At 35.1% G+C, this 12,857-nt stretch overlaps 1 protein-coding gene across 3 annotated transcripts; it reads right to left on the reverse strand.

Annotated features, from left to right (window-relative positions):
- Nucleotides 1–1,452: 1,452 nt before the first annotated feature.
- Nucleotides 1,453–12,756, reverse strand: LOC106129283 (uncharacterized). 3 transcript variants are annotated; one of them, XM_060950962.1, is made up of 6 exons: nucleotides 11,074–12,756; nucleotides 9,885–10,019; nucleotides 7,101–7,160; nucleotides 3,650–3,709; nucleotides 3,095–3,199; nucleotides 1,453–2,634 (listed from the first exon to the last, which is right to left on the reverse strand). In XM_060950962.1, exons 1-6 carry the CDS (start codon nucleotides 11,225–11,227, stop codon nucleotides 2,558–2,560), a joined length of 591 nt encoding a protein of 196 aa, XP_060806945.1. In that variant the 5' UTR covers nucleotides 11,228–12,756; the 3' UTR covers nucleotides 1,453–2,557. The 3 variants fall into 3 exon arrangements, 2 of the variants coding, with proteins under 2 accessions (XP_060806945.1, XP_060806946.1); XR_009657352.1 differs by having other exon boundaries at nucleotides 2,566–2,634; nucleotides 3,654–3,709; XM_060950963.1 differs by lacking the exon at nucleotides 1,453–2,634 and having other exon boundaries at nucleotides 3,051–3,199; nucleotides 3,654–3,709.
- Between the last annotated feature and the right edge of the window lie 101 nt (nucleotides 12,757–12,857).

Consider the following 12,857-nt stretch of genomic DNA (forward strand, 5'->3'; position numbering starts at 1 on the left):
TAAAAGAGAATTCGCGGCGAGAACTGACCTCAATTCCGGAAACAGCGTTTAAAAAATGTTTTGATGATCGGATTATTCGTTGGCGTAAGTGTATCGTTTCTAAAGGAGCATATTTTGAAGGTGATAAAATAAATTTGGATGAATAACAAACAGTTTGTGTATTATTGATCTTTTCCTGCTACTTTCTTGACAGAGTAGTATATAGCTCCAATCCGTGAAATCTTTGCTTGCGCGATTTAGGCTTTTCACTGTTTTTTGACTGATAGCGTCGCGTGATTTTTTTTTTTGATCTTGTCGCGTATAGATTTTGCCACAGGATCATGGCTACACATCTAGTTGCCTAATTGTGTAGGTTTCCTCACGATGTTTTCCTTCACCATAAGTTTTTTAGATAGTTAGCAATCAAATATATGGCAGATACATGGCTGCAGTAAGATTTGAACTTATGCACCAAGTGTTCCTTGACCGTTCGACCACCAACGCTTTATTCATCTTCTTCTTATGTAACAATACGTAAATACAGGGTGACTTTTAATTCAACTGCATAAATATAACTGTTAAGTGTACTCATCTTAAGGATATTTAAAAACGTTAAAAGAAAAATATCGGTTCATATTTCAGAAAGTACGAAAAAAAATAAAAGTATCAAAATCCACGATCCTAAATACGTAATATCACCTCGGCCGGCGGAAAAGCGACGCGTAGGATTCAGAGGTCAACGACACAATGCATTCAGCTGAGCGATCTCGACAACTTGATCTTGATACTAGAAAAATAATTTATTTTTCAGACATTTATTTACATGTTTAGTTTTAAATTCTTTTTGTAGTATTGAAAGGCTCAGAAGCATGGGTATAGTCTATGTTTATAAGGATGCAGTTGTTTTAAATGTCACCCTGTATGTATAATGAACGGGAAAGTTTAAAATCAGATAAAATACAGCACCACGGTGGTTCCCGGCACCAATACAAAAAAGAATAGGACCACTCCATCTCTTTCCCATGGATGTCGTAAAAGGCGATTAAGGGATAGGCTTACAAACTTAGGATTCTTTTTTTAGACCATGGGTTAGCTACCTGTTACTTTTTGAATCTCAATTCTATCATTAAGCCAAATAGCTGAACGTGGCCATTCAGTCTTTTTAAGACTGTTCGCTCTGTCTACCCCGCAAGGGATATAGACGTGACCATATGTATGTATGTATGTATGTACAACGGCCATATTTGTTGATCCGCGGGAGCTATTTTGTTTCATTCCTAGTCTTCAGGTAAGCATTTGCTAATTACCTGACGGGATTTCCCCTTATCTGCCAGCGGGGGAAGCCTTCTCTAGGGCTGGGACACCCCGAGAACTCCGACACTTTTTTCATGACAGATATAAAATATAAAATAAAACACATTTTGAAAAATAAATAGTTATATTTCAAGCTTATATGTATATATTCAGGTTTGTTTATCTCTTTTTGATTTATATTTAATTTGCACTTCTCCTGTAAAATAAGAAATTAAGATTAATCATTTATTGCTCCCGAGTTTTTAGATAAATAAAACTTTCGATACGATAAAAAACTATCAATAGTCAAACCATAGACATAAAAAATAGGCAGATGTAGTGTGGCTTGAAAAAAAAATGTGAAAGAAGAATCTCAAGTTTATAAGCCTATCATTTAGTCGCCTTTTACGACATCGATGGAAAAGAGATGGAGTGGTCCTGTTATTTTTTATATTGGTGCCGGGAACTAGCATAAAAAATGTTGTGTTCTTATAACCAAAACAAAAAATAATTCAAATTCAAACTTTTATTTGCATAATATGAGTACAACAAGGTATATACTTAAACCCATACATCCTATCCTACTACTATTATAAAGGCGAAAGTTTGTATGGATGTTTGTTACTCTTTCACGCAAAAACTACTGAACCGATTACCATGAAATTTGGTATGTAGGTAGCTGAAGACCCAGAATAACACATAGGCTACTTTTTATCCCAGAGTTCCCGCGGAATTGATAGGGTATACTTATATACTTAAACCCATTTCACTTACCAAACTGATCAACTGTAAACGAAAAATAAAATAAATTGACCAATGAATTTACATTATGTTATCACAAAAACGTAAGAGAAAAATATTAATATAGATTTTTTTTTATATACGGGACAAATTACACAGATTGAGTTAGCCTCGAAGTAAGTTCGAAACTTGTGTTACGAGATACTAACTCAACGATACCATATTTTATAGTAAATACATATATATAGATAAACATCCAAGACCCAGGCCAATCAGAGAAAGTTCGTTTCACGACACAGACAAGCGCACTACCGCTGCGCCACAGAGGCCGTCATATACATATAGTTAGTATATTCCACATGAATTATAACAAAAAGAACTTATTTTATATAAGATTTGGAATTCCATGCGTCTCTCTTCCCCATACATAAAACTTGGGGATTTTCAAGGCAAGAGTGAATACGCATTATTACAGCTTATTAAATTATTATATACAAAAAAAATATAGCTACTATTAAATTTTCTAAATTAAATTTTGCTAAAGTTAATTGGTAGAAAGAAAGAGGAAATTAAACATACCGTCAATGTCTTGAATAATGACATGATTCGCTTTCTCCACAGCTGAAAAAGAAATTATACTTAATTGATATAAAAATCCCTTAAAAATAGACAATGCAATGTTCAACCAAATTATATAAGTATTATATGGATTTTTTCACATAACAAGAGCGAAATATTTATAATTTTATTTTTAAACCTTAGGGAAAGATTTTTCATATGTCTGGTTGATCGGTTTCGTAAAGAAAACCTTTTGCGCAAAATGTCGCTAATATAGGAATTTCCAGAAACAAAAAGTAAGTGCCGTGTGATTCTACGCTCCAAAATATATAAAATAGAACCACTCCATCTCTTTCCCATGGATGTCGTAAAAGGCGAGTAAGGAATAGGCATATAAACTTGGGATACTTATAATCGATGGCCTAGCAACCTGTCACTATTTGAATATCAATTCTATCATTAAGTAACAGTACATTTCGTTCACTTCGTACCCTCCAGAGACCAAAAACTTTATGAAACTCACATCTGACGATAGGTTTCATATGAATATTAATTTTAGTTTGGTTCCCATGTCTATCTACCAGATATCTCACGTAAGACTTCATGTCTGGTATCCATTCCGGGGTTTCTGGAAATAAAACACATTTTATTTGTTTATTTAAAACTTTATTGCACAAAAAAAAATTACAGAAGACGAACTTAATGCCGTTTGGAATTCTCTACCAGTCAACCAGCTGACCAAACAGAATATCTTTAAGTTGTCGGTGCGATAAAGTGCACATGCATACTGAAAAATACATAAACAAAATGCATGAATTCATACAAGATACAGAAAATACGTTATAAATGGAGTGGGAAGGCCTAGACGTACGGATCAAATTAAGGACGTCCTGGCAAAGGATCAGGTCAGGAGTACCCGAAACCGCCGAGCTTGCATGAAGAGAGTTATGAATGTGGATGAAGCGAAGGAAGTATGCAGAGATCGTGGCAAGTGGAAAGAGGTAGTCTCTGCCCCTCCGGGAAAGAAGCGTGATTTTATGTATGTATGTATTTAATGTAATAAAAAATCCAAACTTACGTACTGCATGATGATCGTCTTCTTCTCTCTTATTTGACCACAACTTGGCCTTCTTGGCTCCTAAAATTTGAATTAAGTTAATATATACCTAATTAAAAGTAAAATAGCTAAGTGAAAGATTTATTTTTCATTTACCTTTTTAAAAAATATGTCTCCATCCCTTGCGGGGTAGACAGAGTAAGCAGTCTTATAAGCCTGATAAGCCATGCTCAGGTGTTAGGCATAATGATAGAATTGAAATTCAAATAGCGACAGGTTGCTCGCACATCGCCAAAAAAAAAATCCCAAGTTTATAAGCCTATCCCTTAGTCGCCTTTTACGACATCCATGGTAAGGCGGAGGGCTTAAGTATTCTATTTTATACTAGCTTCCTCCCGCGACTCCGTCCGCGCGGATGTCGGTCTTCGCGTGGATGGTTTATATCTTCATTTTGATTAACTCTGACAATGACATCTTATCAATACCTATCTTTGGACCCAATTACGGCTAGGCCTATAATAATTAAGGAGATCCCTCTATTGAGCTACTGCTGTTGAGTTCGCGTTCAGTAGTAAGTAGTCCGGTCAATTAAGACCAAAAAATAAGAATGAAGCTGAAAATGAGTCTAATTGTCTAAAACACATTCAAAAGCATTATTTTAAAATTCCCCATGATTTCGGTTTAAGGAAAAAAATTACCCAAGGTCAATGGTAAAAATGGGTTTTTCACGATTTTCTTCAAAACGGTAAGTTTTATCGGAAAATTACCTCAGACATAGATTGTAGATCATAAAATTATCTATAAAAAGGATTAAATATTTTTTTTTCAATAAAGCTAACGTTTCTGAGATATAACGATGCAAAAAGTTGCAAGCGTCATAATATGCATAAGCACGTCTCGTATATACGAGTACTCTGTGTAGCAGTAATATGAGTAAAAATATTGTTCTGTCGGTAATTTTAACTTGAATTCAAAATATAAAATATACATAAGTATAATGAAACCCAGTCCCTTCATTTATACTGTAGTGAAACCTTGAGACAACATCTGTCTCTCTGTTTAATTGTGTACGTGGCTAGGGTCGTATACCTGCTTTATCTCAGAATGCTCAACACATGAAATACCGTTAGTCTTGAATAATAGTAGTCCTTGCGGGGATGCAGTTGACGGCTATGGACACCACGACCTCTCATGCCCTGGGAGTGCCGGCCGTTTAGGGCGCCATGCCGCCCTAAATAATATAATCCTCCGTGCTCTTGCCACCATCCATGCCAAGAGACCGGATGGTATGACTTTGGTACCCTGGAGATTGGGGCGGCCTTTGGTATGGAATGCTACTTGTGTCGACACACTTGCGCCGTCTCATCTTCAGGTTACTAAATCTACGGCCGGTTCTGCTTCATAAGAGGCAAAAAACCTCAAAAGGAGCCAATATGTAGGTATCGGTAATACCTATACTTTTAAACCTTTTGGGGTAGAAACTCTGGGACCGGGGTGCCTATCTGCCCATCAGCTTTTCTGACAATTGTCGAAAAAGCTGATTAAGGTATCTCTTGACCGGAGGGCTGGAAATTATGTGGCTCAGAGAATCAGCATTGCCATTCAAATTAGCAATGCTGCCAGCCTTCTGGGCACACTCCCACATGTTGATACTATGCAGGGACTGTACAATTTATAAATTAAATTTTAGTTTGTAGTCATCTTTTTTCTTTCTTTTTATAAGTAGTTTTAGTTTTAATTTGATTTAATTGTAATCTCTATTATTGTCCTAAGATAATTTTTACACTTAAGGTTATTCTATTTTTTTAATATAATATATGCGAAAGTTAGTCTTGAGTGCCACTGCGTTGTGAAAACACGTGTTTATTCTAACCTATTTCAGACTTTTTCAAGTTTAATATTAAAAATGTTTAAAAAAACGCGCTTATAGTACACTACCTCAGAGGTGGTGTGGAAATGTGTGCAAATTACGCTTGCAACTTTTTGCATCGTTAGATCTCAGAAACGGTAGCTTTATTGAAAAAAATTATTGATACCTTTTTTATAGATAACTTTATGATCTACAATTTATGTCTGAGGTAATTTTCCGATTTGAAAAACTATCGTTTTGAAGTCAATCGCGAAACACCCATTTTTTACCTTTGATCTTGGGTAATTTTTTTTCCTAAAACCGGAACCATGGGGAATTTTGAAATAATGCTTTTGATTGTGTGTTAAGCAATTATACTAATTTTCAGCTTAATGGGAATTAATGTAGCTTCGAATGTCTAGATTGACCGGACTAAAGTATTTTTTTCATAGTAATTAGTAGCGACCCTCGTGTGCCGCAAACGGTTCAAGCTAAATTCGACTTTCGGCGCTATATGTTACGGCGCTAAATCCACTGCGGGTAACGTAACATGTGTTCGCGGTTCTACAGAACAACGTCTATGGATAAACTGAAAAATTAAGATTTTTTTTTCTTTTTTTCCCAGGATAAAAAGTATCCTATTTTATGCCCAGGATAATAAGGAATAATTATACCAAGTTTCATCAAAATCGAACCGTTAGTTTTCACGTGATGCCTGAACATACAGACAGACAGACAAAAATTTTTTTAATCACATGTTTGTGTTTGGTATCCATCCAGTAATACCCCCTGTTATTTACTTTTTCAATATTTTCAATGTACAGAATTGACCCTTCTACAGATTTATTATATGTATAGATTGGTGCCGGGAGCCGCACGGTAAAAAAATCTGACAATTTTAATTCTTTTTCATGCAACAAATTGATCTCCTAAAAGGCAATGGGCTAGTAACTTGTCACTATCTGTTTAGTGCGACCTCATTGGTACGTGACCCCTCTAGAAATGACAACCTCATTTATATTAGGTATGGTGAGATACAACGAATTGAGAGTTAGAAGGAGTATGACGCTTGTATTGTACGTGATGAGAGTGCTTAGAGAAACAACTATTCACTTTGATCAACTTGCATCAATCGGGTTTGCAGTGCCATACAGTGATAGGTGTGTGTGGCGCCGGCGCCGGTCAACTCTATTGGTGGTTCCACACGCACGGACTTATCTATCGCGGGCTTCACTGACGCGCGCATACGCACACTCAATCTCATATCGAATGAGATAGATTTGTTCAATTGCAGTTTGAGTGAATCCACAAGGGCAGCATTAAGGATAATATGTTATAATTGATGTATATAGTTGATGTAGATGTAAGAAAGTAAATAAATAAAAATAGAATCTGAAAATATATAGATGTTTTGTGTATCAAAGTAGGTAGTTGAAAATAAAGATTTCCTAATTTATTAAAAAGATCCAAGTTATATTTAGTGCTTCAACACTATCTTAATCTATCCAATTCTATCGTAAGCCATGCCTACATCTGAATGTGGCCTTTCAGTCTTTCCGAGACTACTGGCTCTGTTTGCGCCGTGAAGGATGAAGACGTGATTATATGTAACAAATAACTTACTCGCAATGGGTTGTTCTAACTCTTCCTCCTCAATTTTCTCAAGGGATAATTTTGTTTTTCCTAAAATATAATAGCATTGTGTCAATGGAATATTACTTGTAAAAAAAAAAAAAAACAAAAAATGTATGACTTGCTTTATTAACATACTTTAAATTTTTTACCCAACGAAGGAAATGCAATAATAAATGAGAGAATATAAGGTACATAATAAAATAAATTAGATGTTATTAAAAAAATTATAATCACTAACATTTTCCCGCGGTTTTCCGTAATTCGCATTGTGTGTGCAAAATTTGATAGAGATTGCTTAAATGTGAAAAGTTAATACTGAAACAAACAAACCTCGCATTTATAATACATACATATATTCACGTCTATATGCGAGGTAGACAGAGCCAACAGTCTTAATAAGACTGATTGGCCACGTTCAGATGTTTGGCTTAATTTTATAGTAGAATTGAGATTCAAATAGTGACGGGTTGCTGGTCCATCGCCTAAAAGAAGAATCTCAAGTTTGTGTCCCTTAGTCGCCTTTACGACATCCAAAGAAATGAGGAGAATTTTTTTTTATAATTGGTGCCGGGTACCACACGGCACTTATATTTATAATACTATAGTATGATAATATTCTTACTTACCATCAACGACTGTGGAAATATAATAAATAAATAAAAAAAATTAAGTACACTTAGAAAATTATCACAGTTTACTTATAAAACCACCAGCTGTGCCGGCAACTTCGTCCGCGTAGAATAGTTATTTTGGGCATCATTGAAGCCCTCAAGGATAATTAATTTTTACATTTTCCATTATTTCTTTGCTCCTAATAGTTGTAGCGTGATGTTATATATCCTAAAGCCTTCCTCGATAAATGGTCTATTCAACGCAAAAAGAATTTCTCAATTCGAACCAGTAAGTTCCTGAGATTAGCGCGTTCAAACAAACAAACTCTTCAGCTTTATAATATTAGTATAGATAATGTAGTACCGAGCAGTGGCTGCTTCACCAGCCCAAGTAGAATAACACGCGCGACGCCGTTTTTATCGCGCGAAAAAATATATTTATTTCGCTTTTTATTATGATGTATCACGGGATAGCGATAGATTTTCGCGCGATAAATAAAGCGTCGCACGTGCCATACTTTAGCGGCAGGTTTTATAATTTATACTTTTTTATGAAATCCAAATATACAATGTAAGTAATGTGTACATTAATAAATATTATTGAAATTTATTTTGTTGTATATAGTAAATTGTTCTACATTTATTAAATTAAAAGTTGGTTTAAAAGTTAAAATGTGTAACATAAATTAGAATCGATTTAATTGAGAGAGTTCATATAGTTTACCTTTGTCGCTCATCCTTACGCGAAAGTAATTTTTTGCATCTAAAATGAATTATAAAATTCTATAGATTTATTTTATTTTCGCCGTGCGGTTCTCGGCAACAATATAAAAAAAATAGGACCGCTCCATCTCATTTTCAAGGGCACTTTTCGTCCCGCTAAAAGCTTTAGTTACCGTGGAATTTGAAAAAAACCTGTATTATTTTGTAGATGTCGCAAAGGGTTTAGCCGGATACGTCGTCGGCCCCCAAATGGGAATCGATATCGAAACTTTTGTTTTAATATCGACTTGATGTTCAAACACGATTTATGTACCTTTCGCGACCGACTTCCGCTTTGACCTTGAGATAGAGAGCAAAATATCCGTATGCTTGACTATTACTGAATGTAATATATCTCTGAAGCTAATAGGCTATTTGACTGTATTAAAAATATACATTTCTTTTATGTCATCAGTCTTAATATTATTTTTTTGAAACGATTTGTAATAACGCGAGATAAAAATATTGCATTATTTTAACAAAATCCGTCTCAGAAAATTAGGTTTATTTATGCAGCTGTCACGTGACTAAAAACGAACGTGATTGGCTATTTCTATTATGACGTCAATTATCCATAAACAGACTGTGGATCGTACCGTTCCTTAGTGTTCGCTATTATTTTTCAAGATTTTATAAGTGTTTGATCGCTCAGGATTACGCAGATAACATAGGTATTTAATAATGGAAACCAATTCCGCGAAAGCTGACAGTCGAAACCTACCAAAAGTGGACGCAATAATGGTTGGCGTCTTCTTCAAACGTTTGCTGCCGAACTGAGGAATGTGGAAACATCAATGTAATTATATCTTGGTAACCACTGATCTTAGATCATGATCTGAAACCACTTCTTGCGAATATTCAAATCCATCGAGACAAAGAAAAAAACAGTTTCGTAGGAGATTTTATTGTTGTATTAGTGCATTGAGGCACTGCACAACATTTATAGGAACTCATTTTAATAATTTTCACACATATGACGTGGCACAAGTTAAATAAAACAAGATAAAATCAAAACTTTTCGAAACACCAACAAGCTTTGTATGATATTTACACGAAATTTACGTCACTGCATGCCATGGCCGCCATATTGCTAAAAGTCGCGTTTTGGCGGCATATTTGAATATTTCATTTTCTTTTTCGATTTTTTAATAAAATAGCGGTAATAAAGGCAGAAAAGTATTTTTGTAGGGCTCCTTATAAACAAATAAATACACTAAGATAGTTTTTAGAACTTTGTCAAATAGCCTATTAAGATAAAAAAGTGAAACTAACGCGAGGTGTTAGGTTACATTAGGTACAGAGTATATAAAAGCTAAACCCTTTCACACGTGTAGGTGGCGATAAATTCGCGCGGACGTAGCTGCGAGCGAGTAAAAGCATACTGTCGTACAAAACTTACCATTTATCAGCTTCTTGATGAAGGGCTCAGCGTTCTTAGAACCCAGGTCTTCCTGGATCCTGGCTATTGCCTCCTGGGCATCCTCCACCCAGGCTTCTGGATTGTCCACGTCTTCCAGTGGCACTTCTGATGATACTGAAACAATGTAGTGTTGGTGATGGAAGGCCGTGTGGTTCTGGACACTTAATAATAGAACCACTTTCTTTCTCATGTATGTTGTGAAATGCGACTAAGGGAAAGACTGTTTTATACATTTCCAGGTAGGAAATGATTCTTTGTTTCCTAACCTTGTTCTTACGGTAAAGGAAAACATCGTGAGGAAACCTACACATTCAGGATGTAAAACCATGATCCAATCTGGGTCAGGTTACAAAAGAAGGTTGTGAAATAAAAAAAAAACTAATGTAAGGTAACTAACGCCAGAGTATAACAATAAAAACATATTATAAATCAATTTATAAATATTTACAATTGTAAATAGGTACACATATAATCACGTTTCCATCCTTTACGAGGTAGACAGGGGACAACAGTAATGAAATGACTGAAAGTCCAAGTTCGGCTGTACCGCCTTACGATGGAATTGAGAATCACAAATACAATTAACATACAGCTGAACGTAGCCTTTCAGTCTGCTCAAGACTCTTGGTCTGTCTATCCCGCAAGGAATATAGACGTGATTATATGTATGTAATTAACTTATATACATACATACATAGGTATAATCACGTCTATATCCCTTGTGGGGTAGACAGAGCCAACAGTCTTGAAAAGGCTGATAGGCTATGTTCAGCTGTTTGGCTTAATGATAGAATTGAGATTCAAATAGTGACAGGTTGCTATCCTGTCGCCTTAAAGAAGAATACCAAGTTTAAGTATTAGTAGTAGGTATTTAATAAACCTATCCCTTAGTCGCCTTTTACGACATCCACGGGGAAAGAGACGGAGTCGTCCCATTTTTTTTTCTATTGGCGCTGGGAAACGCACGGCTATTTAGTTTATTACCGCTTCTTCTGCACTGACGCCTTGGAAGCGGCAGTAAACTTAGTTTTTAAGTAATTTATTTGACGTCAACCAAGTTGTTAAACCATACGACAATTATTAAGTGATATAATAGTATCCTATAATAATGAATAAAAATTTTGAATTTAAATTTTTTTTTGAATTTTTATTAACAATGATAAGTTACCTGTGTCATGTTTCGCATCTTCGTTCTTGTCATCTGGTATTATCGCCGCTTCGTCCTCATGTTGAGACGAGTCATCCCTCAGTCTCAGGATCGGTTTGCCGTTAGTGACCACACCTGAAACGCTAAGGTTAGGGTACATCTTTCCTATAACCATTGTCCTGAATACTTCTTTCGCTTCATCCAAGTTTGAGACGTTTAGGTAAAACGTCGCAGGTAAGAGTGACGAGAGATAATTTTAAGATCGATAGCATCGTTGTGTTATTATATTGTAACACAAGACTCGAACTTACTTCGAGGCTTACTCAATCTGTATAATTTGTCCCGTATATTTATTAATTATTATCATTTCATCAAGTTTTTTTTTTAATTCCCAAGGGAGCTATTGAGCTATGTCCTGGGCGAAAGTGTAGTAATAATGTACTTACTTGATCTATAACTAGGTGGTTTTCCGTCCAGAAATGTTGGAATCGCTAAGGATACCTGTATAAAGAAAAAATGGGATCAAATCAATCATATAATCACGTCTATATATCTTGGGAGTAGACAGAGTCAGCAGCCTCGAAAGATTGACAGGCCACGTTCAGATTTATGGCTTAGTGATGGAATTGAAACAATGAAAAATGATGATAAATAAAAATGGAATGAGACTTTACAATTACTATATTGTACCAATATCTATGGGTGAAAGTTAATAAGTATTTAAGTACAGTGGGCCACATACAGATGTACATACAGGGTGACTTTTAATTCAACTGCATAAATTTAACTGTTAAGTGTACTCATCTAAAGGATATTTTAAAACGTTAAAAGAAAAATATCGGTTCATATTTCAGAAAGTACGAAAAAAAAATAAAAGTATCAAAATCCACGATCCTAAATACGTCACATCACCCCGGCCGGCGGAAAAGCGACGCGTAAGATTCAGAGGTCAACGACACAATTCATTCAGCTGAGCGATCTCGACAACTCTGTACTTTACTTGATCTTGATACTAGAAAAATAATTTATTTTTCAGAAATGTATTTACATGTTTAGTTATAATTTCTTTTTGTAGTATTGGTCTTTAATAAAGCGTGTGACGTAACTACGTCACATTTAAAAACCCCTAAAAAACTTTTGAGCCTATTTTTATTTAAATTAAACGTCATCAACGTTTAATTTAAATAAAAATAGGCTCAAACAGCTCAGAAGCATGGGTATAGTCTATGTTTAAAAGGATGCAGTTATTTTAAATGTCACCCTGTATATCACCCGTAATTGCGTTGTATACTTATAGGTTTTGCTTTTAATAATAATTTTAAATGGTAATGCTTTTCTTTGTGGCTCGCTATCTCCCATATTTTGAATTAGGTTATGAAAATTAAAAAAAAAAACAAATGTTGATGTTGTAAAAGGCAACTAAGGGATATAGGCTTATAAAATTGGGATTCTTCTTTTAGGCGACGGGCTAGCAACCTGTCGCTATATAAATCTAAATTCTATCATAATGCCAAACGGCTGAACGTGGCCTATCAGTCTTTTCAAAACCGTTCTGTCTTCCCCGCATAGGACGTGATTATATATATGTATGAATTTAAAAAAACTTACCAACACAAAATATATTCTATGTCTTAACATGGTCCGTCCGCGAACAATTTCTGAGTAATAGACGTACATACAACCATACAAAATCGATTATTCTTGTGTACGAGACAGCATGGAATTTAATTGATTTCAATTGTTCTACACGTGCCTATTCCATTTCACGATTTACGAATGTTCGAGGTTATGGTAAATTTTGCTTA

The sequence above is a fragment of the Amyelois transitella genome, chromosome 23 (genome assembly GCF_032362555.1).
Source record: "Amyelois transitella isolate CPQ chromosome 23, ilAmyTran1.1, whole genome shotgun sequence".
Lineage (NCBI taxonomy): Eukaryota > Metazoa > Arthropoda > Insecta > Lepidoptera > Pyralidae > Amyelois > Amyelois transitella.